This window comes from Lytechinus pictus, chromosome 7 (genome assembly GCF_037042905.1).
Source record: "Lytechinus pictus isolate F3 Inbred chromosome 7, Lp3.0, whole genome shotgun sequence".
NCBI lineage: Eukaryota > Metazoa > Echinodermata > Echinoidea > Temnopleuroida > Toxopneustidae > Lytechinus > Lytechinus pictus.
This window is the reverse complement of record NC_087251.1, coordinates 32,016,340-32,041,713: the sequence shown is the minus strand read 5'-3', so window position 1 is coordinate 32,041,713 and position 25,374 is coordinate 32,016,340. Positions and strand designations below refer to the sequence as shown.

The following is a 25,374-nucleotide window of genomic DNA, read 5'->3' as shown; positions in this document are numbered from 1 at the left end:
ATGACAAAATTCAGTATTCAATGGGTTAACCCCGATTGATGAACCCAGATTATTAACACAATGAAGAGTTTATAAGTCCTTCAACAAATAGGCCCCTGGAGCCAATTTCGCTATGTAACATAATACTGATGTGGTTTACTATATTTCTGTTCAAGATTGCTTCACATTGTCCTAGAGAGATGAAACATGAAACAAATAGAGGATGAAATATAAATATACAAAGCAAAAATAATAATTAGTCATAAAGAGAGAAACTGTGTACTATCTGATGGCTCATTGCCAGAGGTTCTTGGTGGGAAACAAACAACAACCATTCAAGGAAGTACTTTGTCATGATCATCAATACATTTATTGCATTAAATAAATCTGCAAATATCAAAATAGATATATTTATTTATTCATAACAAACAAAGTCTGAATTTGTGGAAAGAGAATACATTTTTTTTTTTTAGACAGACAAGACGGAACAAATGTAACTCGTATCTATTACATTCATGGGATCTTCAGTCCCAGATTACTTATCTTGAGCACAAAATAAACCTTAGTGCAGGATCAATTCTTCATTCAAAATAATACAGATTTAGCTGTAGCTATAGACTACATAAACAATTTCAGATAAATTGCAAAAAGTAAATGAACCAACCCTCTTTTCCCAGATTTGTTTGCAAAATCCTGATTCTCCTCCTACCTCCCCAGGGACTTGAAATAAAAATGAAAATACATGTAAGATCTTAAGCTTAAAGCTGATGTAATTGTGTATGTCTGTGGGATGAATTTCAATCTAAAATCTAAGTAAATGACATCACAGGGGGAATGAGGGATTTCCCCTTCAATCTCCCTATTTGAGAGAACAAATCAAGAAAGCAGAAATGCGTCTAGAATAACAGCTCTGATTTACTCTACCCTAGAGGGGGAGAATTACAGACAATATGGATACCAAACATATTACCAAGAATTTCCAGCACTCATAACAGAAATCATGTCTTCAAATTCCACCAACAATAACAACCAACACCAAAAAAAAATTGTTCCATTGTGCAGCATTATTTCTTTTTCTCTGTATTTTCATCCTCTTGATGGAGAATAATAAATTTTCGATGGGATTTGTGTCTTATTTCCTCCTCTAATCTCTTCAACGATATTACCACTGACATTGCCTATTCATGTTTCAAGGAACTTGGCAGAGAGATTTGAATTTAAATACATTTCAAACTCAGGTCCTGGATGCACGCTTGAGATTAGTTGAAAATCAAGTTGCATTTAATTGCAACTGTTTCTGCAACAGGTTGGAGTTATCAAAAAGATAACTTTTTTCCGTGCCTACAATAACAGTCAACTATGCTAATACACTTCCTGCAAGTTCGCAAAAGAAATCATTTTCATTTCAATATTCCATGACGTGCTATGAATTTCCTGAACAGAGAATACACACATTCTTTACATGGATATTTGCATGACAACAACCTTGATTATTATCCAGAGTTAGATGTTTGAGTCTGAGTGATGTCTAGGTGCAAGTATGCAGAACTGGTGAGACTTACATTGCGAAACATCAGAGCAATCTCTTAAATAAATAATTTTCCATGACTTAAAAAAAGAAGAAATCAACTAATTCCCCTATATTTGCTGACTTTGTTGTTTCTGCAAAAATGAATCATCTCATTTCCTGAGTACCCATGACTTTCCTATGATTACCTGACCTAAATCCTGTATATATATTAATTGTCTTTACATATCTTTAAGATTATTTCAGCAGATTTTGAAATAGATAACAAATGCTACAGGGATACTCAATCGAAAAAGGCCCTATTCTAGGGATTTACAAAAGAAAATGATCAATATGAAAATCACTTCTAAAAGATAAGGTTATAAACGCTATATTTAATATATGAAAATAAAAAGAAGCAGTTCTTAAAATGTGTTTTAAAGCTTCACATAAGCTGTCTTTGAATTCATACAAGGCAAATAAACTTTTAATGACACAATCTATTTAGAAATGATAATGATTCAACACCAACAAACCATACAGCCAAATGCAGCTGCAGCTTACAATACTGGAATCCCATAATTTGGACTGGTCATGATTTAACTGGAAATATAATAAACTAAAATATTCAAATGGATTGATAAATTTCATTTATTCATTACCATAACTTTATTTTCAAACCCTTTTACAATTTTTTTCAATTCAGTAACAGCCCAATCAGTCATCATGAAACAGAGTTAATTTGCATTACACAAATGACACACCATCACCACATGTGGCATTTAAAAATAAAACAACAATCAAATTGGGAATTGACACAAATCACTAATAATGACTGACCCCCTTAATAACCTCAGTTGTACAAAAATATAGGCAGCACACATGATTGTGTAGAAAGAAAAGTACTATTTATACCCCAACTGTACATTAACCAGCCACAATTGGTTCACATGATAAGCAAAGACTTAGCATCTACCGGCAGATTAAATAGAGGAAGGTGAAACATATAGGAATCTCAACATGATATGCGAATACCACATGTTTCTTTACTTGAGGACTGGCATAGCAACGGCAGCCCTGGAATGCGTCACGTCTTCTGACCTCCAGAGCTGGGTGACCGTCTTGACCTGGGTGTAAAACTGGAGACCTTGTTTGCCATAGAAGTTGGTGTCTCCCTTGAAGGAGCCGCGGGATCCAGTGAAGGAGAACATGGGGAGGGGCACAGGGATTGGTACATTCACACCAACCTAGAACAAAAAAAAATAGTAATTCTTGGCTCATTTCAGGTCAGATTTAGGAAATAGGATCAAAGATCTATCTACTGGGAGAGTGTTGCATAAAGAGTAAAGTGTGATTTCATACAATAAGATACAAAAGAAATGGTGAGTGGATGACGTCATTAGTTGCCTCATTTGCATACCAGACAGGATGTACATATAACTAATTTTGTAACAAAGAGCGACATTTTAAAACATCGTAACTTTCTTATTGACATCAGACTTTGATATTTTCAACATTAAGTGCAACGCTTCATGGTGCAGTGGTTCTGTCTCTTGCATTGTAATCGAGAGGGTTGTGTGAAAGAAACCCACTGTGGCATAGAGTCCATAACCCTAACCAGACTGGGCTTTTTGGATGTTACATGACCCGGGGGGGGGGGGGGGGGGGGGGGGGGTCTCAGCCGTCGATCGCTCGAACGCCATAAAAATTGGCATGATAATAGTGTAAATGCAATCTACAAGGCTGTATGGTTGATTTTTAAGAAATCATCTTTTTTTTTATATGAATCAATTATGCTAATTTATGTGTAAATCATAATTTTTGCTCTAATTTACTATAAAAAGCTCATAGAGAGCTAATTTTTGGTGTAAATATTCTTTATACCATTGTTAACAATTAAAAATGAAAAAAAAAAACCTGGTTTGGAAATGAATTTCTTATGCATTTTATTTTTTTATGAATTTCTTATTTCTTTGTTTTCAAACTTTTTGTTTTTCTTCTTTTTCACCAAATTTAAAGCAGAACCTTTTTGAAGCATAATATTTATGCTTAAGTCAATTAATTTCAGCTGATGTAAGTAAAAATAATCATATCTTTATAAATAAGGTGAGAAAATTAAATTTACATTGACTTTGTACACAAAATCACCTTTTGGATCAATTCAGGTCTGTATGCACTTAGTACTGTTGCGTCATTTTCAAACTCCATACCTGGGCATCGTGAATTTGGTCTCAAAAGACGCATAAGACTTCAAAGTAAAAAGTCGGTGCGTGGCGAGGTAGAAAAATTTTGTGCAGTGAAATGGTCGTGGAAATTGTCGAGGGGGGGGTGGGTCGATTCTCAACCCCCCCCCCCCGGCAGCTTTAGGGTTACGCAAGGTGAATTTTTTTTGCTCATCTGTCACTTAATTGCTGTGATAATTATGACTACAGTCAGCAGAGTGTCATCAGAGTCCATATGGACACCTAAAAAAAAACACCTAAGAACACCTATAAAACTGTAGACAGTGGATAGATAATAATCACTTTTTACTTATTGTAAAGCATGTAATGATGCTTATGAAATAAAATTGTCAGGGTTTCTCTTTTGTAACCTCCACAAAGTTACTCAATTCCTTTAATCCCCAGATAAAATTGACCCCCTCCCCCCTCATAGAAATCTGTTCTTAATTAGCCCAGTTAAAATTGCATTGATACATTTTACTGTCATAATTACCATATTATTATAAAACATAATATTTTACGGGTAGTTATCTTTGCTTACACCTTCAATGATTTGTATTGATAATCATTTTCTAAAGTGTGACAATAAATGAATGATGAATAAAAAGAGATAGGCCTTCTCACCTGACCAACATCAATCAGCTCTGTATAAGTCCTGGCAGTCGCTCCGTTGGTTGTGAAGATGGCAGTTCCATTACCGTATGGGTTGCTGTTGACAAGTTCAATAGCTTCATCTAGTGTATCTACATTGACCACAACCAATACAGGTCCAAAGATCTCTTCCTTGTAGCAAGTCATATCAGTCTATTATCAAAGAAAACAAGGATCCTGGGTTCAAATCTTACACTAGGCATTAATATCCTTCAATAAATATTAATCCATACTGCACTGCACTCAGGAGGTTTAGCCCCCCCCAAAAAAAAACAAATACAATGAATACAATTTTTTCAAATATAGGGTCTATTGGTCAGTCATTTTTTCCCCCCATATACACACACACACCCAAACAACAAATAAAATCTTAAACACTTTAATTATTTCTGATGGCTACACCATTGTAAGTATTTGAAGGCTCCAGCTTTTAATAGCAAAACTTTTAACATGTTTCGGTTGTGGAAAAAAAAAAAATAAGGATAGACCAGCCCCATGTAGGCCTTATTACATGAACTGGTTAGTTGAGTACAACCACACAATCGCTTTTTCTTTTTTGGTGGGGGGGGGGGGCTTATTGGGAACCTGGCATGTTACTGTAACAGATACTTGAATTGAGCATTTGTGAAACAAGTTCATTTTGTGTTATGGATATAATGTGATCATACCTATTGAGTTCATGTCTTTTCCTTGGTAGCATAATGAGCCTAAACTTTTGAGGGGGCAACACATGGTGTAAGGGGCAAAATTTCTATAAAGCAGCAAGCAAGCAAGCAAAAAATATTACGTTTTTTAACACAAAAATCTAATTTTGTGTAGATTTAAACAGAACAGGTGAAACAGAATATTAAGAAATTAATATAACTTACCATACCTTCTTTCTTTTTCTCCATATTTTTTTCTTGGTCATGATTTTTTTTTTTTTTTTGGGGGGGGGGCATTGATGCCATCCCCTCCTGATATGTATGACAGTGCTTCCCCTTAATGCCTAGTCCATTAAATAAATGTAACTGAAATCCTATTCTCTTTAAATGTTGGAACATAAACAGGTTAATATTGCTATTAGCTTTTAAATATAATTTCTTATCAAAACTAATATACTCTTCATCACTTTAAACAGACTCGTATCTAATAAAAATATCTATATGGAAATGTCACGAAGCTTGCTTTCCTACCTTTACGTCAGTGATGATGGTTGGTCCAACAAAGTTGCCCTTCTCGTAGCCTTCAACCACAATGTCCCTTCCATCTATGAGAAGGTTTGCTCCCTCATCAACTCCAGACTGGATTAGCTCACATACCCTGGATTTAGCTTGAGGGGAGATCAATGGGCCAAGATCTGCGCCAGGCTGGTCACCTTTGAAACAATAAATAAGCATCAATTAAAATCTCGTGCACATACAGATATGATGACAAAATATTTCTCTCAAGATTTTCATAAACAATCACGTTAGTCAATATCAATCAACATCTCATGCAGATAAAGAAATAACAAATTACTTCTCTAAAGGCAACCGCACACCCTACAATTGGCCTAAGACCTAAATTTCAGTCAAAATGTCTTCTCAACAATTTATGAGAAGATTAAATCATGTGACAAATTAGACTTCTAAGTTCTGAATTGTCAAGTGAATACTCAAATGAAAATGAATGGCCATTTTTTATTCCTCTTCATAATTATAAAAGGGAAATCATTTCAAAATCGTAATGATGAGCAATGACTGTTGGCCAATTTGGCCATTAATTCAAACTTAAGACTTGCAATTATTAAACATTTAGAAAGTTCAGCATTCTGATAGTAACCTAAGCCTTCCATGTATACATGTAAGATTAATGTTTATATTATCAGAAAATATCTAAATGCCGTTTCTTCCCATATCAAGTTGAAGACCAGTTGTAAGCTGTGCGGTGGGCTTAAAAGCTTTTGATAAAAGCACTGCAAATACTGTTTGTAAAGTTACGCACAACTTTAGGCCTGACTGGAACATGTTTTTAGGTCCTTAATCAATTACATACCGTTATATCACTTAGTACAATAAAGGGTCACCCATTATGTGTAAAGTCAATCGTAGCTTATAAACAGTTTTTTGAAACACCCAACTGGACTGTTCAGAAAAGGACAATATCCACTTTTGAAGAAAGCAAAGGTATAAATATAAGATAATTATTATTAAGGGGCATGTGTTTGATCTTAAATTTTGAGAGCAAGATCAGAAAACATTCATTCCAACATCACTTTCCACAGCGAACTGTAAATGATACATATTTTTTCTCCAAAGCAATAAAGACTGCTGGGGTAGCTTTTGGAAATGAGGTCTTCATAATTTACTTCTCTTAAATTAACCCTCACCTAAAAATAGCTGCATTTTTCAGGATTTGTGTACAAATGAATGGATAATACTGATTTTAATAACATTGCACCAAACACTTAATTTCACACTCTAATTTCTCATTTAAAAGTTACCAAAATTAAATTCTGGAACACTTACAGTCATGAAATATAAGAATTAAATAAAAATCAAGTTTGACATTTTTCTTTTATAACATTGGAAATGCTCTCCACCAATTTTTGTGACAAATTTAGCATCACCTCACAATTTGTGCTTGGAGTATTATAAAATGCATGAATTGCCTCATTACAAATTTCAACCATTGACATGCGAGACATAAAAAAAAGGAAAAAGTGCACTCCAGAACAATCTTTTTCTTATAGTTTGATGACAGGCTTGATTGCAAGAACCCTTGTAGAGTACTCACCAGAATTAACCTTGAGTGCCTGAGCTCTTTCTACAAGCTCAGGTAGCCATTCCTTGGCTTCTCCAACAAACACTGCTGTGGACAATGCCATACATCTCTGACCAGCAGCGCCAAAGGCGGCTCCACAAAGCTGTCAAGAAGAAGAAGAAAAAGCTACTGAGTTCCAGAACGCAAAGATTATTAATCAATAACTAAATGACATTGAACAATGAAGATCAATGTTCAATTCAATTCAATTCACTTTATTCACATCCATTAAAAAATATACAACATACAATATTATATGAACAATAAGAAACAATCAATACATAAACAAATCAATATAATTACAAATAGAAAGAGTAGCACCAACATGCAGTGGATGTAGGGGATTGGCAAAGGCCAAGGACCTATCGAGGCCAATCCCCCTTGGTTCCGCGCATTGGTTAAAATAAAACAAATTAATGGTGATTAAACAGTTATAACATCAACATAAACAAACAAAAGAAAAACATTAAAAACAGAAAAAATAATAATAATAATAATAATAATAAAAAATAAAAAAAATAATAAATAAATAAATAAAATAAAATAAAAAATGCTCCTAAGAAACTACTTAGAAGTGTTCTTTCATATTTGTTATCAATTGCAAACCTTTGTGTTGCAGGGCCCTGATGATCATAGTAGAAACTCAGTCAGGAAAGTGTGACTCAGAATGTTAGTAGGTCTTTGTCTCTGATGTCATTTCCATTGTCACCGATTTAATATTGTCTTTTTCACCCCTTTTCCATACACCCAGTATAAAATTAATCGTATCAGACATAACGGATGCAACAGACAGCAATAAAAGTTTTCATTTTCATCAACTTGAGGAACAAAAGTATAACTAACTAGCATCCAACAATATATACCGGTAAACAATTATTATCAGCTTTCCATAGATGATGAAAATAAAGATTAAAAATAATATCAACTCAACAAATAACTAATTAGGATTTTTTCTCAAATTCACTTGTGGAAATGGATTCAGTCCATTATCACTGATAAGAAATTGAATGCTAGAATTAACTTGAGTGAAATATTTTTATTTTTGATGTTACTGATTCCATATTTTTCCTAGGAAAAACGTTGAAGCTGAAGATACATCAAGTATTGTACAACGCCTACTTAGCTTGTTGTACGCGAGCAAATTGGAGACTGAATGTCAAACATTCGTACCGTAGCACAGACGACATACCATCCAAAATGCACCGTTGCACGGCTTTAGGTGACGTCACAATACGATTTAATTCATTGCGCTCAGTAAAATTGAAGGTGCAATACGCGTATAGCCTGCTGGCTAAATGCGCAATGCTGCCCAAGATCATGTGTGCTTGTGGGATTTTGCTTTTCTTTTTCAATATTTTTGCTCCCTTTTCATAGATTATTGCAGGGAAAAACTCTTGTTTTTTCATATTTTCGCTAGATTTCGAGGCGCTGTACAACACAAATAGCGAATATTCTTATTCGTGCAATGGTGCGAGATTTTGCATTCAGTGAGAGAGACGCTCTATTCAAGGAGGCGTTATAGAGCATCTTTCTTTCATCTCATGTGAAATCTTGCACCATCGCACTCATGCCTATTCGCTATTTGTATAACGTTTACAATAGGTCAAAATTGATTTTCAGGGGATACTTTGCACAAACTACCGCCTAAATTTGCAACGAAGGATAGGCTTTAACAGATAAGATTTCCCAGGGCCCTTTTTTATTTTAAAGTGCTCTCTTGAGCATTTTGGTGGCGAAATTGCTTGAGCCCTGTGTACTTTTTCTCCTGACTTGTCATCTATTGAAATGCTCATAGTTTTTAAAACAAGAAAGTACCTGGTTGAGAGTATTCTCTTTGTTTGCATCAGGCATGATAACACCGTGGTTCTTTGCTCCCATGTTACACTGTACACGCTTGCCATTCCGGCTTGCTCTCTCGTGGATGTAGTTACCAGCCTGATCTGATCCAACAAACGACACAGCCCTGATCAGGGGATTATCGCAGATGAAGTTCACAGCTGTAAGGAAAAATGATACAGAATGCTTGAATTAAAGAATACCATCATAAACAACATTAGGAGCTACAGATGATAGACATGAAAAAAAGAAAAATTGAGAAATGATTGAATTCTATACAAGCCTGGATATTAATACAGAGTTTTTGTAGAATGCTTTAGGAAACATAAAAAATGAATTGACAAGACTTTATTGTCATGCAGGACATTTGACAAGCATTTTTGTCCTGGACTCCGGAGCAAACAACATATAAAATTTCAAATTTTCATCTGATCCAAAACGTAGGCTGAAACTGCTGTTCGGATTCACCAATATTTGACACGGACCCCTCAGTTTTTCATTGTGATTCGACTTGCATTTTTAATGCAAGTGTTGTGTTCTAGCATTTGTTCTTTGTCATGGTGTGAAGACTCCCTATTTTAATACTGAAAAGAGGGCTCCAGTTCTTGAGACTCCTTGGGTAAACAGAAAATGTGCAATAAATGAAAAATCATAATGAACTCAAACTGTAAATGAATGGCAAGCCAACATTAATATAATAAGACAATGTTTCTACAGCTTAATCTACCACCACACCAACACCATCAACCATCAGAGAGCTGCTAACTTTAATATTCACCTTTCAGGTATATTTTACAGAGGAAGGAGTGAGATCTTTCTTGATTCCACACAATCCACTGAAGAAATCAATGTATGAATAAGGGAGATGTTGAAATTTGCAGTTTTTTACTTGAGAATCAGTCAATTTTTAGGGACTCTAAATCAGAGAAACTTCGCAGCCCTGCCATCAGCACCACCATCACCCATCAATTTCACCACAACCACAACCATCAAAACCCCACCACATCTCACCATCATGTTGTCCATGAATAATGTTGAGTACTCCATCCGGTAAACCAGCTTCCTTGGCTAGTTCAGCTAGGATCATACAGGCTCCAGGATCCCTCTCTGATGGTTTCATAACCACTGTATTACCAGCAACAGCCGCTACAGGAAACATCTACACAACAGAAAGATATCATGCCACTGATGAATCATTTTACTGTTGCAATATTTTTTGGTAGTAACTTACTTGTTATAGGAATACATTAATGTAATGTCTATATCTGGATTTTGTTTATTCATAATTATGAAGTGCATAGAGAGCTCAGTTACTTGGGCCAGCCTAATTCTTGCTAATGGCATTAACCACAATTTCCAGAATGTAGCAAGCAAATGGCAAGAGATTTACACAAAACCATTTGTACAATGTAACATTTCGATTTGAATATCTGACACCATAGCACGTTACAGACCCAGAAGCGATATATTATTATGAGACACATGTGTCTGTTTGTGTGTGTGTGTGTGTGGGGGGGGGGTAGATTCTATCACCAGGCTTTTTAAGCCATCATACATGATATCACAGCAGGAGCAGCCTTGAACCCACATACATGAATCAAGATTTGAAGGTATGAAGACTTCAATGAGCCTAATCACATGCAATAAAGATAAGGTATAACCAGAGCTGCCAAGTTGTATTTTGCATTTTCAGTATTCTTATCCCCCAAAATCAGTATTTTGACAAAAAAATCAGTATTTTTACTGTGTGAGATAAACATTTTGTATTTTTCCCCAAAAAGTGTATTTCATAATAAAATGCTTGGCGCACTCGCCCATCACGGCGCTCAAGCTGCATGCAAGCTAAAATGTGCACTGCTTTTTTACAAAATGATTGAAAAAAAAAACAAGTTACCTGAAATTACATTGATCTAATAACCATATTTGTGTACGTTTTATGAAATAGAGACATATAGAGATGATTTTTCTCAATAAATTTCGATTTTGTAAAAAAAAAATTAAAAAAAATCGTACTACTTGGCAGCTCTGTATAACTAGAAGTAAATGAAAAGTGCACCAAGAAATCCCTTGCTGCCAAAACAGCACAAAATGGAAGAATACATGGGACAAGGCTATAAAATTCAAATAGGCTGTGGACAATTTCAATCAATTTAAAGGGTGACTGCACTATCTTTCTCTGAAATCTTTAGTAATTGAACAGTGTTATTGACATTAGTTAGTGGAGCAAGACAATGAGTTGAACTCATATAATTGCCTAATTTGATAAGCAAGCTGGTCACTGATAGGACAAATCCCTTGAGTAAATATAAATCACTTTGCAAACTTGAAGGTCAAATCGGTAGAATACTTACCCATAATGGAATCATGGCAGGGAAATTGAATCTGTGACAAAGGATAGAAAGGATATTAAAATGTTATTAAACAATGTTTAACAAAATACAATTCAGATAGTATAATTACATAGGAGTCAGCAAAGAATGGTTCAGTATGGGAAGGCCCCGAGTCATTACGTTTATTTTGAAAAACATCTAAATGCTATGAATAAACGGGCGGTTAGGATTAACCGGCAGGGTAATAAAATAAACTTTAAAAAAAAAACTTCCCTAAAAGTTGCTGCGATTTCACATTTTACATCTCTACATCCATGTAATGAACATATATTTTCCATATTTTCTTGAAATTATTTTGATTTATTTGGATGCTTTCAAGAATATGAGAACATTCCTTTCTTTCTTGATGCTGGAAGATCGTTTTCAGCTGATGTCACACGAGATCTTCAAACAAGAATGTCTACTTATGAGATGAGAATAAAATAGGAATTCTAATCCCATGTTGTAATGGATAAATGGTAAATAAATTGTAAATACAAGGAATCAGGGAAGAATGATCAATGTTGATGATCCCTTGTTCAATCATCGTTGGTAAAAGGTGATATTGTATCAAAAAAATTATCCTTATTTTAAGATTGAAGACTTTGTTTTTCATTTCCAATCAAACAAAATACAAATTAACATAAATAAAATTGAAATTAATGAACATTATAACAACATAATTGGGAATTGCAAGATAGACTTACATTGTAAATAATGTTTTTTTTTAATTGAAAAATAGAGCATATGGACATGGAAATAAGGGAAGTGCACTAATAGTAGTGCTTGTACAGTGTGGATCCCACTTGAAAATGAAAGAATACATGATAGGGTACCGGTACTTAATAATAAAGGAAAGAAAAAAATGACTTATGTGATCTTACGGTGTGATACCAGCACAGACTCCCAATGGTACACGCATTGTGTAAGTATCCATGTCCTTTGCAATGGATGGTAGAGTTTCTCCAAGCTGCAATGATGTAATGCTACATACATGCTCAACAACCTCTGAATTAAGAATGATAAAGATGGAACAATCATTGCATTGAAAAAAATAATAAAACTTACATAAAGTTCAGCAATATTTATCAATGAAAATTTTGTAATAACTGATACAATAAAAACATACTATGATTGATGAGATATTGACATAAAATGCAATTTGAAAGAATGTCAACATTTATTACAAATTGTGCTTTAGTTGAAATGTGTGAATGCCTTATTTCCAACTAAACAGCTCATATGCTCTTCAAACATCTTTTGCAATTGGAGTGGTGAATAACAAACTCTATCTATGGATAATATGAAGAACTACTTTCACACAATGCAATTACTTTATTTCAATTTTATGTAAAACCAAGGAGTTACCAGCACAATACGTTGTATCCCATTAATATTGAATTTTAATTTTTTAACAAGTGTAAAAATAACAAACTTACGTAATCCTCTCAGGACATCACCCTCAGCATCTACCAATGTCTTGCCCTGTTCTAATGTGATTGATTCAGCAAGTCTTTTCTGTCAAATACCAAACGTATTCATAAACATATGGATTATTCTTCTGACTATGAAACAGAGGGTCGTGGGTTTGAATCCCAGCCATGGCGTAATTCCCTTCAGCAAGGAATTTATCCACACTGTGCTGCACTCAACCCAGGTGAGGTGAATGGGTACCTGGCAGGATTTATTCCTTGAAATAAAAAAGCGCTGTACAAAGTTGCGGGGCTAAAGCCAGGGTAATAATATGAAACTGAGCAAATAGGGATGCATTTAGCAGTGATATGGGCTAAATAAGCATGTTGGTATTATTATTATTATTTAACAATTTTTTATTACATTATTTAGTGTTATTTTACCAAAGTTATCTTAGATTTATGGGAGGTTTTCGTTTTAAATTATGTTTACTTGAGCCCTATTAATTTGGCCTTTTGTTTATTGTTATAATCTTTTGTTGAATTGTCTATCTTTCTTGTATTCTCACATTCTTTATCTCTTACGTTGCGGCCCAGTGGATTAGTCTTCTGACTTTGAAACAGAGGGTCATGGGTTCGATTCCCAGCCATGGCATAATTTCCTTCAGCAAGAAATTTATCCACACTTTGCTGCACTCAACCCAGGTGAGGTGAATGGGTACCCAGTAGGAAGAAATTCCTTGAATGCTTGAGTGCCTAGGCAGCCCAGCTAAAGCCGGGGTAATAATAATAGCACGGCCCGCTGGGAGAACAGTTTTCAGAACTGAAGTGGCTTCCCTGGGTAAATCTACCTATATTATTATTATTACATGCATTTACACCTTGTAACTTTCTGCTTGCACAGAAGGTATTCTCAGTTATTTATTGTAAATATGCTGGTTTTCAACCAATACAGCATATTCGCTTGAAATTTTTTTCATTATTTTACTCAGTAAAAGAAATACAAAATACAATTACATATTGAAAGAATGGAATGTATTTCTCTTGAAATCCCCGGAGAATTTGTGGCAATTGCCTTCTGTCCAAGTTCCAAGGGAATGGAAACATAACATGTAAAAAGAATCATGAAAATAATTGAATATTGTATGACTGCCGAATACGCCCATAATTATAACTGTACAGGTTTACAGGATAGCTAGTAATTCACCCCCAAAAATATATATTGAAATCACAGACTTATTCAACAAATTACAAAGACAAGAATTTAATACTTATAGCGCTTCCTTACCATATTATCTTTGATGAGCTGTTGATATTTGAACATGATCTGTTGCCTTGATAGGATACTACTCTGAGACCACGCTGGGAAGGCGTTCTGTGCAGCATTAACAGCTGCTTCCATCTCACTGGAAGTAGCTTTAGGGACCCTTGTTACTACCTCATTGGTTGCCTGTGTTGTGTTAGATCAGCCACAAAAGATTTTTCAAACAAAGCAACTTAGGTGAAGCGTGTACATAAGAAAGGTAATAAGCCCAGGTCATCAACTAAAAAATACAATTCTGGGCAACACGGGAGTCATATGAAACAAGACTGCAAAGACATAAATTAATAAAATTCAAGTTTTTAGCATTGAAACATATTTGCAAACAAATGATACATAGGCAGCGGAATGCGAGGCATGGACAGAAAAAAAGGGGGCAATATTTGTCCTTCAAACAATTACAATCCGCCACCTTTGTATTCCATGTACATAACATCTAAAGATAAAAAAATATATAACTGACATTAATCATAATTCCTGGAGAACCAATTTTTACTCATTGATAGAAATCTTATCCTACACTTGTATGTACATGAGTAATATTGATTCCAGTAATCTCAAGGCTGAACACTATATCCATGGGTTTATAATTTCAATTAGGACCAAAAGCGAAAACATCAATACAAAGGTCATCATCCTCAGAATGTTTTCACAATTTTACAATAAGTTGGAAAGAATTTATTTTTTTTTTATTTTGATAGTTTGTTAATGAACTTACAGGATTGTGGACATCAATCCAGTCTGCAGTCTGAGAGTCTACCATTTCTCCATTGATAAGCAATTTGGTAGTTGGCTGTGATTGTCAAAATTGATGAAAGGAAAATTATTGAAGTTTAAACAAAATTCAACATTAAAACAGATTTCACATGTAAATGCATATCAATTTTTGAAGGAAAGAAAAGGGATTTCTATAAAAAATAATGTACAATAGTACATGTAATGGCAGTATTTTAACCAAGGATGTTCGTACATGTAGTCCCAACAGTAATATCATGAATTATTTATATTCTGGCAACTAGGCCATGAGTTCTGATAACATGGTATGGCATACTTAAACAACAAATATTCACCCATCCTTCTATATAGCTCAAGGTTCAGCCATGTCAAATCTGTTCAATTCCTAGCTCTATGCCTACAAGCTGAGCATATTATACAAGCATTTTTCACAATACAAAAAGCATAAACTTTATAATGCTGACACTAGCAATATCAAAATGTTAAAAAGTTGACTATACTTACTGCACTTGAGTAGTTACATGTTCCAGCTCGACTACCAAGCAGACTCTAAAAATTAAAAAGGAAATTTAAAAATGAAAGACCACCTTAGACAAAATAGAGAATGAAGCTTTAGCTTGCTAGTTAGCTACATGTAGCTTTGATTTGGAAGGAAATGAGAGATGGACTGACATAATGCCAGTCCACAGTTTTGTAAATTCTTCTGGTTTGTAACAAAATCTAAATTTCTTCAAAAAACAGCGACACTAAAGGTCCTACTGTCCTTCAAGCACTTGCTCTGAGTTTATTTTGTCAGTTTAGATAACATATGTCTATAATGTAATTTCCCTTCATTTTGTGGGAAGTTATAGTTTGGACAGTTATTTGGCCTTCCATACTTGTCAAGTGTTGTGCATCTGGTTGGGTTTCTCCAAGTAGAACCAGGTTAAAAAAATTTGAGTTAAACAAAAAAATGACTACCACTACCGATTGGCTTTAAGACCTAAGAGCATGTTTTCCATTGTGCATTTTTACTATAAGCCAGATTGTGACTGTTTATAGGCAAAGGCCTTCGCCTTTTTTGTTCTTCTTATTTCACATTCATAACCTTTGAACCAACTAGAGAATATCCTGCATGAGTCTTCATTTGTACAGACAGAATAAACCACTATATGTGCAGGGTGAATGGCACCTGGGGCTGGGGACAAAATGTCAGGGTCTTCTGCAAATAAGCCCAACCTTCGCAACACATTCATGAGACCCACCAGCACACACACACATGCATCAATTACAATCATAAGGACTCCATTCTCATCTTCTTATATTAAACTGGTTTCCCTCAAAACACTTGGAAAAAATGTTTTGCTTGCATTCCCATCACAATCTCCTGAACTGGTGAGATTTAATTTGTCAGTGATGATTCAGAATTTCTGATTAAATAGATCTCACTAGTCTTCATTTACACATGGAAATGGGCATGAGCGTGTACATCTTTATCAAAAATTCTCCATAGAGTTGCACATGTTGATCCCATTTCCGTGACTTAATAAAGACAGTTTAATAACTAATAAGATTTACTTCGACAGAATCATCACTGATGAAATAAATCTCAAGTAGTGAACTGTATTTATCTACTCAGTCAAAATGGGAACCAGCATTTTAGCTTACATGATTAAAAAAAATGGTAAAATAGTGGTGATTTTTTACCTGATTGCTAAGAAAGCATGAATGCTTGTGAGCAAGCAATTATAGGACCGATGGCTTCAGGTCCTCTCCTAAGGACTTGGTAATGAGGATTAATGCCTTACCAAAGGGTCACCGGAATCCAAAATCCCCACTCTACCGACTGAGCTACCTACCATACCTCAACATCTCTATGGAATTCTCTGTAGGTTTGTAGGATGGGGGGTCAGGTGTCTGGACACTTTATATTTTTGAAGCCTTCTTCTTTGTCTTTGGATTACACTAAAAATATGAATTCAATAGTTGTAATCATCTTCCATTTTGTTCTCTATAATATTTCCTTACATTTTGCACTAAAAATTGATGAAACTTCGCTTGTAAATTTTCCAAATGACTTTCTAAAATTGATCGTCTGGACACACAACCTGTCCGGACACACAACAACTGGGTATACATGCTGGTTCCCATTTCCATGAGTAAAAAAGACAGTTTACGAGATCAGAATCATCGCTTACAAAATAAATCTCACTAAACTGTCAAAATATATTCCATTGATCAGGTATTCCATTCTGAGCCATCCAATGTAATATAAATATTCATGCTGTTTGAGGCTGCGACCCTCGCGTGCGATGTTTTGAAATCGGCCAAGAATAATACGTGTGAGGAATTAGATACTGCCAAAAATCACCAATTTTGAGGATGACCGGAGGATGGACACGGAGTGACATAAGGCCAAAAGGGTGAAGAGTTAGAAATTAAGCTTTTAAAGTTTTAGTTTTATTTATTGTTGATGTCTTTTTTTTGGATATTTTTAAAAATAAATGTGCATTTTTTTCCCACCTTTCTGCTTTGCCACTCGGAGTATCCGAACAAGTTCACTCTCTTGATGTTCGGGTAGGTGGAGCGTAGTGTACCGGTAGTGAAGTGGAGCCTGCACGAACATCACTTAAGTTGAGGTAAAATACAAGCAGACATGTCACTCAATTTGCTTAACATGCATGCACTGCACACTGCAACTTGCAAGTGCAACTGCAGTCACCACTCCACTGCCACACACGCACTTCCAGTCCTCTCGATCGAGAGACATCATTTATTAGTGACAGTGCCACATCCACAATTTATCTTTCATTGATCTCAAACTATATATTTTTATTGTAAAAATAGAGCATAATTACCCTGGCGAGGAGAGATGAACCGGATCGTCCAATACGCAATACTGAAGACGCCATTTTCACACTTTAAATGTGTTCGATGTCGGACGGAGCTGTCTACCACTGGCCTGGGATATGTAACAGAGAGATCGAGAAGGAATGTACCGCGGAAGATATCTTACTCCTGGAAAATTCTGTAGCACTTGTGTTTTCCCAAATCAGCGCGATCAATCGGACCTGTTTGGAAGTGTGACACTTTGCCACTGTGAAATAAATTTCTAAAAAGTCACATGACGGGAGAACAAAATTGATGACCTTTTTCAAAATAAAAAAATATAATTTTGTGTTAGGTTTCGACATAATATTCAGAAAATGAAAACATATTTCACCATTCATAATTATAATCAATTAATGAATGAATTAGTTTGTTTATTTTTTTATTTTTTAATATATTATTATTAATTTTTTTTTTTTTTTTTTTTTGGGGGGGGGGGGGGTGGGCCGTCTGTCCCACGGCAAATATGAAAACCAGTAGGACGGGAGCCAGTATAGATAGGTCTTGGATTGATGGTTGATAGAATTAGCCAGCGCCAACAGATGATGATGATGATTTTTGCTTGTCAAATTTTCCTCGGGAAATGTGCCCCCTTTTGGAAAATCGTGAATCCGCCTATGATAATGATGAAGATGATGATGGGATTGACAGATTCACCGCCACATGATATGATGATGTAGATCATGATGACTCGGATGATAATCATCATCACAAATTTCTATTTTTTTATGATCTCGAGCACTGGCGCATATAGGGAGTCGCTCTGTTTCCCTTTCCCAGTGACGTACGACCCAGAAAAGGGAGAAAAGGAAAGGGGAATGTTGAAATAGTATTTTTGTTGAATATTAGGGCCTAATATATTGTGTCAAGAACAATCACAAATTGCATTTACATTTTATAAGCATAGGCGGATCCAGGGGGCCGAGGGGCTGCCCCCCCCCCCCTATTGGCGGAGCAAAAAAATGGAAAAAAGGGGGAAAGAAAGAAAAAAGAAAAAGAAGGGCAAAGAAAGGAGGAAAAAGAAGAGGAAAAATTAAGAGGAGGGAGACGAGTGAATAAAATAAGGTCAGGGGAAGTCTTGGAAAATAATTTTTTTTAATATTTCATATCACTATATTAAATTTTCGCTCGCATTGCCTGTTCGATGAGATACACATCTTGCTCAATAGGCTGATATGTAGCTTAAAATATCAAGTTTTGAAGTCAATATACAAAGCATATTTCAGCTCGGACATCGAGCTTTCATATTTTGTTTGATTTACAAATTGATTTTTTTTAAGTTCTCTGTAAAATGTCCGTTTCATGTTGTGAATATCATTTGCAGCATTTTGCGCTGTGCGCTCGCATTGATTGATTTAATTGCCAAGTAGGCCTACCTATTGTCTTTGTTTATTCCATAAGATCCTTTATATATTAATTCTATAACTAACTAGTTAAAATCCCCCTTTTATGACAGCTTATCAACAACAACAAAAACTCATGAATCCTCTTCATGATTACAAAAGTGCTTAAAATGTACAGTTTTCAGGCCTCAATGTCAACAAATTTCACTCATTCATTAGGCTTATTACATTAATAAATATGATAATACAATTTTCATTGATTCCTAATAACTAAATTGTCCCTTCAGAAAGGAATATCGACAAGTTTCATATCGCGCTTAGGAAGAGGAATATATAGGAAGATAGTCATCATTTTCATATGATTACAAAATGTCCTTAGGCCTAGAATTTCCAGGTCCTATAGGTCAAAATTATAATAAAAATATCAGCTCGCGCTTCGCACTCGCATCATTTATTAAATGCTATCCACATCCACTTCACAATTCCCCTACACAGTGCTTAAGATAGTGCTTAAATTCACCCTTTTCATACCAGATCAAATATTTTCTGCTCGTGCTTCGCGCACGCATTATTGATTTTCATGATAAAAAATGAATGTATTCAGAATGCCCAGATTCTGTCTAACTCTAAAACACCCGCTTACATGTTTATTGAAATCGGATTGAAATACGCATCTTGATCTTCATTCAAAACGTGCTAAAATTATCCAAAAAGATTTCTGCTCGCGCTTTGCGCTCGCATTATTTAATGTAGGATAATACCAAATTACCCATCCTTTTTCATGATTTATAAAACTAGGGTGTCCCATTTTTAGGTCTGAAATCTCTTTTTTCCGCTCGCGCTCCGCGCTCGCATCAATGGTTTGGTTATTTACCTATACCGTTAATGATTACAAAAAGTGCTTAGAATGTCAATTTTTTTAGGTCGGAATATCAAAAATTTTCAGCTCGCGCTTCGCGCTCGCATTATTTAATAGTTAAGAAATACCAGTGCATCGTCTAGCGGCTAACTGCAAAACGTCCTTAACAGGTCCCTTTTCGATCAAGCCAGAACCCATATTAAAAAATTCTGCTCGCGCTTCGCGCTCGCAGTAATTATCTACACTCCTCAAAAAAAAGTTTGGAAATCTGACTTTGATCGATAATCCATCCTCGGTTTTAGTCAATATCAATGTGTAATTAATATTAATGAATAGACCATTTCATTTTCTTTAAAATGATACCCTACTGTCCCTACATGATATGATTATGGTTCACATGGAGGTGCAGTGTCTTGAAATGTGGGGCAAGGTCAAAATTCAAAAGTTGCATAAAGACACAATATTGAAAGGCACTGTTCTTTTCCGTAGTGATGAGTGAGTTTCTCAGCGGTTTCTTTTAATTGTTTTCATACATTAACATAGAATCAAACACACCTCTGCACAAGCAAACAAATAACAAACAAACAAACCATCACTACATAAACCACAACAAAACATAATTAATTAAGAAGCAGGGGCTTGATTTGAATGGATTTTCATCTCTATTAACACAGACAAAAGAATCATGTTCTGTATTGACCCTCCATGACCATTTCTGCTCGTTTTGCAGCTTTTTAATTTAGACCTCATCCAACACTTTTGAATCCTGCTCTTTTCGTAATGGCATGATCATAACAAGTATGGTATAATTTTAAAGAAAATTAAACGATCTTTTGAATGATATCCAATATGCATTGTGTAAAATTGGGAGGTGGGAGAAATTAATGGCCAAACTCAGATTTCCAAACTTTTTTTTGCTCGTTTTGCAGCTTTTCAATTTAGACCTCATCCAACATCTTTGAATCATGCTCTTTTCGTGATGGCATAATCATAACAAACATGGTATCATTTTAAAGAGAATTAAATTATCTTTTGAATGACGTCAAATATGCATTGTGTAAAATTGGGAGGTGGGAGATATTAATGGTCAAACTCAGATTTCCAAACATTTTTTGAGGGGTTTAGTTACAAACGCATCTTGGTCAGGTTTACAATTTTATTACAAACATTGCCCAGAATGTTCAATTTTCAGAACAAAATACATGAAACTCCCAAAATGTTAAGCTCGCGCTTCGCGCTCGCACTATCTTAATAGGGCTTATGAGATTATTACACTTGTATGTCGTTTTATATAAGAATAGAGCTAAGAAATGACTGTTAGGACATGGGCGTTTTGCCCCCCCCCCCCAACAATTCTTCATGACCAAAAAAAAGAGAAGAGGAAAGGGATAAAAAAGAAATCTAGGCCGATATATCTTTTTCCAAGTGTTATGTAAAAAACTATCACATACTTTGATTGTTGTAATAAAAATATCAAAATTTTTGCTCGCTCGCTTCGCTCGCAACTTCTTATTAATTTTGCATAATATGCCGTTTCGAGCCCCCTCAAAATTTTTGGCTCATTACGCCAGTGGGACAACCCCTTGAAAAAAACAAACAAAAATCAACTTTGAGCGACCGATCGGGGAAAATATGGGTGAAAATAATTTGGGCCCCCCCTATTTAGGCGGAAGCTGGATCCGCCCCTGTATAAGGACAACATTTCTGCCTCCTCGCATTTTTTTAGAAGCATGGACCATAATGCGGCATTACCCCCCCCCCCCTGCAAAAAAAACTCATTACACCACTGGATGAACTAGATTTTTTTTATAACTGAGAAAAGGATGTGTTTAATCTCAACGATGATTTATATCATCCCACCAGGAAGGGGGGGGGGTGTAATCACCGGTCTCTATATAGGCCCATTATATAGTAACCAATACCAATGTGAAAAAAAATACGCAGTGAACGAATTTTGCAGGGATTAAGTGAGCCATTTTTTATCAGTGATTTCTTTTTGATAAAGAACTACCAGCATAAAGCACCTCCAGGGAAAAAAAAATAAATAAACAACTCACATATGGCTCAATCCACGGACCCTCGGCCACTATTATGGCTGACAAGCAATATGATTGAAGCCAAAAGAAGATCTCACTCTAGAATTAGTTTTGGAGACATCCCCCAATTTTAACACAAAACAAAACGGGGGTTATAACAATTGAATAAGTGACAACTCATTGGCCCCAACACCCTCCCCCCCCCCCCATAAAAAAAAAGACCCATCTGCTCGATCTCAATTTCTCTACAATTTCACCAATATATAATTATTAAGACGAAGACAAATCAGAAAACTCTTTTAAGTCAAGCCCTATGTTTATTTCTCCCTATAAGTAGTTGGACCATGGTATTTATTGTCTATGCAATTACCGTACGAATTGAATCCTGAATTTGTCCCAATCGTCAAGTTTCTACTATTATGCAAGACGCAACCACAAAGCCAAAAGTGACCCATCTTGCCAATATACATCGTTTGGCTATGAGTGGTGTACATCATACACGGCATCATTGAGAGCCTCAGCGGAAAAGCATTTCATGAGAAAAATAGTCAGTAATTTTCACTGTCTATTGTTTAAAGCAAAGTAAAGTCCTTGCGTCGGATTTGTTAAGCAAAATTGTCATTAAAAATCACTCACTATTCTCATTATGGAAAGTTTCCCGAGTCCGAACATGCGCACACCCCTTTTGTTCATGATTGGTTGAATTCGTTAGGGATTTGGAGGTGTGAAGGAGGTGTGTCTCTTTCCTTGCACCGGATAGGGCATTGAGTTGGAACACGATGCGCATGAAAGTTCGGAAGTGTCAGAACAGTGATGATTTTCTTTAAATACATGTACTGAAAAAAAAATGGCTTGTCACCTTTATATAAATAAACGTTGCACTAGTGAACAGAAATTAAACGTACATGGCTTGGGATAAAAGGGCCCAACATTGGCCATAACACATGTTGTGTGGGAAGGGAGAAATATAAGTAAAACGGCTAAGAAATCGGACAAGCAATGAGAAAGTTATGGCTGCTTTAAAATTAAGATATCCCTAAGACTGCAAATTTCAAATTGGCAATTTGGTAAGTAAATTATGACACGGGGAAAAGGACAGCTTTCCCACAGGCCAAGTACCTAAGCAGGGATTTGTGGCTTCCTCCCGGTCCTATTCCCCTGGGGCAGTATAATCATGGACCCTATATAATAATAATACCAACGTGCTTATATAGCGCATATCACTGCCAAATGCGTCCCTATGCGCTTAATTGGATATTATTACCCTTGCTTTAGCCCCGCAGCCTTTTACAGTGCGGTGGCATTTCAAGGAATAAATTCCTGTCAGGTACCCATTTACCTCACCTGGGTCGAATGCAGCACAATGTGGATAAATTTCTTGCCGAAGGAAATTTCGCCATGGCTGGGATTCGAACCCACGACCCTCTGTTTCAAAGTCCGAAGACTAATCCACTGGGCCACAATACTCCTATAATCAAGGAATAACCATGGTAGGGTCCATATGGTATAACCCAGGCAGCATATTTTTTGTTCTCATGAAAGAAAAATATCATTTGAATTAAAAATTTTGAGAAAATGACATTTTAACCATTATGACCCATTTGGAGGACATGGAAGACAAGTCCTCGCTTGCCTTACATGTAAGGCAGCCAATTTGAAGTCTCCATTGGTATATAGTGATTACTAAAAACTCTTAAAAATTCATAACTTTATTATTGTTTGTCTGACATTGTTCAAACTTTTGCCTTTTAACTTGTCTGATTTTTCTTAATTTTTTCCTCTAAAAACAACTCTTTATTTGGGATGGAAACATTTAGCAGATCATAACTTTTCTGTTATACATGTATTGTAGCAAATACAATTGTTGTTTTGAAAAGCAAAGTTTATGAATTCCAGTAAAACCGTGTAGGCCTTTAGGCTGAATGACCAGAGCAAACACCAAACAATTTTTAGTAAGAATAAAGAAAAGAATATGGTCAATAATGAAAGGAATCAATATATAAGGGTATAGGGTAGCCGAAGGATATCCAAAAGGTATCTAATTAATTGTCTTTTTTAAAGTACAGATCTAGATAGAAAAATATCACTGTTTTTCCCCAGATTCATTTTCATGAACTAAGTTATGATTACATTTTAAAAACTTAAAGGGAAATCCAGCCTTGGTCATAAAATGTGTTGGAAAGGAGAAAAATAAATAAAACAGAATGGTGAAAGTTTGGAAGAAATCGGACAAGCAATAAGAAAGTTATGGCTGCTTTAAAATTGAGATCCCTATTGATTACATGTATGTAGATTTCAAATTGGCAACTAGGTAAGTAAATTATGACAAGGGGCAAGGACATTTTTCCCATAGGCCATGTACTTAATTATCAGGGATTTGTGGTTTGCTCCCAAGTACCCATTCCCCTGGGGTAGTAATCTAAATATAACTCAGGTAGTATATTTATTTGATGTCCTCATGAAAGAAAAATAAAATTTGAAGTAAAACTTCCAAAAAAAAAGTTACATTTCAGCCATTTTATGTATTGGAGTACATGTAAGAGTAGTCCTTGCCTTACATCACCATGACATCATGCCAATTTGAAGTATCCATGGGGATAGTGATTACCTATATTTACAACTCTTCAAATTCCTAACTTTCTTATTGTTTGTCTTATATTGTTCAAACTTTCACCTATCAACTTGCCTGATATTTCTCTTTCTTCTAAAAACAAGTTTTTATTTGGGTTTGATTCCCCTTTAACCTTCGGTTAAGATTTTGATGTTGATTCCCCCAACATGTTCTAAGTTCATTGACCCTAAATGACATTTGACCTGGGTCATGTGACCCGAAACTCAGGCAGGAGGTTTTCAGTAATACTTGATAACCCTTATGTCCAAGTTTCATGAACTATATATTTTCTAAGTTATGGTGACATTTCCAAAACTTAACCTCAGCCTTAGGTTAAGATTTGATGTTGACGCCGCCGCCGCCATCGCCGTCAGAAAAGCGGCGCCTGTAGTCTCGCTCTGCTATGCAGGCGAGACAAAAATTTGAGCAAGATACATATAATACAAGCAAAATATAAATTATTCAGTTCAATGTATTTTGTTTTTGTCAAAATATTTAAGAGCAAGATACATATAATACAAGCAAAATATAAATTATTCAGTTCAATGTATTTTGTTTTTGTCAAAATATTTAAGAGCAAGATACATATAATACAAGCAAAATATAAATTATTCAGTTCAATGTATTTTGTTTTTGTCAAAATATTTCAGAGCAAGATCAATCATGCAGAGTGATAGATAAAGACATTCAAAACATAAAAATTCCAGTACCATTTTCTTGGATGGAAGTTCAACATACCACAACTATGCTAATTTTTTTTCAGATGACGTTGTGTAATACTAAATTTTAGTCACAGATCAAATATCTAAGAATATCAAATGTCCTACTATCGTCTGGATCT

General features: G+C 35.3%; 1 protein-coding gene across 2 annotated transcripts; it reads right to left on the bottom strand.

The window, feature by feature from the left end:
• Positions 1-323: 323 nt before the first annotated feature.
• Positions 324-25,374, bottom strand: LOC129264544 (methylmalonate-semialdehyde/malonate-semialdehyde dehydrogenase [acylating], mitochondrial-like). 2 transcript variants are annotated; one of them, XM_064102527.1, is made up of 14 exons: positions 25,272-25,374; positions 17,654-17,892; positions 15,321-15,365; positions 14,800-14,874; positions 14,049-14,210; positions 12,788-12,866; positions 12,233-12,356; positions 11,331-11,361; positions 9,991-10,138; positions 8,959-9,140; positions 7,117-7,246; positions 5,535-5,716; positions 4,333-4,512; positions 324-2,733 (listed from the first exon to the last, which is right to left on the bottom strand). In XM_064102527.1, the coding sequence occupies exons 2-14, from the start codon at positions 17,705-17,707 to the stop codon at positions 2,533-2,535; spliced, it is 1,593 nt and encodes a 530-aa protein (XP_063958597.1). In that variant the 5' UTR covers positions 17,708-17,892; positions 25,272-25,374; the 3' UTR covers positions 324-2,532. The 2 variants fall into 2 exon arrangements, with proteins under 2 accessions (XP_063958597.1, XP_063958596.1); XM_064102526.1 differs by having other exon boundaries at positions 25,244-25,298.

Excerpts from the sequence above, each read along its gene's own strand:
- LOC129264544 (XM_064102527.1), bottom strand. The coding sequence starts at position 17,707 with ATGGCGTCTTCAGTATTGCGTATTGGACGATCCGGTTCATCTCTCCTC. Across the intron at positions 15,366-17,653 it reads GTTCATCTCTCCTCGCCAGG|AGTCTGCTTGGTAGTCGAGC; the intron begins GTAATTATGCTC and ends TTTAATTTTTAG. Across the intron at positions 5,717-7,116 it reads GGCACTCAAGGTTAATTCTG|GTGACCAGCCTGGCGCAGAT; the intron begins GTGAGTACTCTA and ends ATTGTTTCAAAG.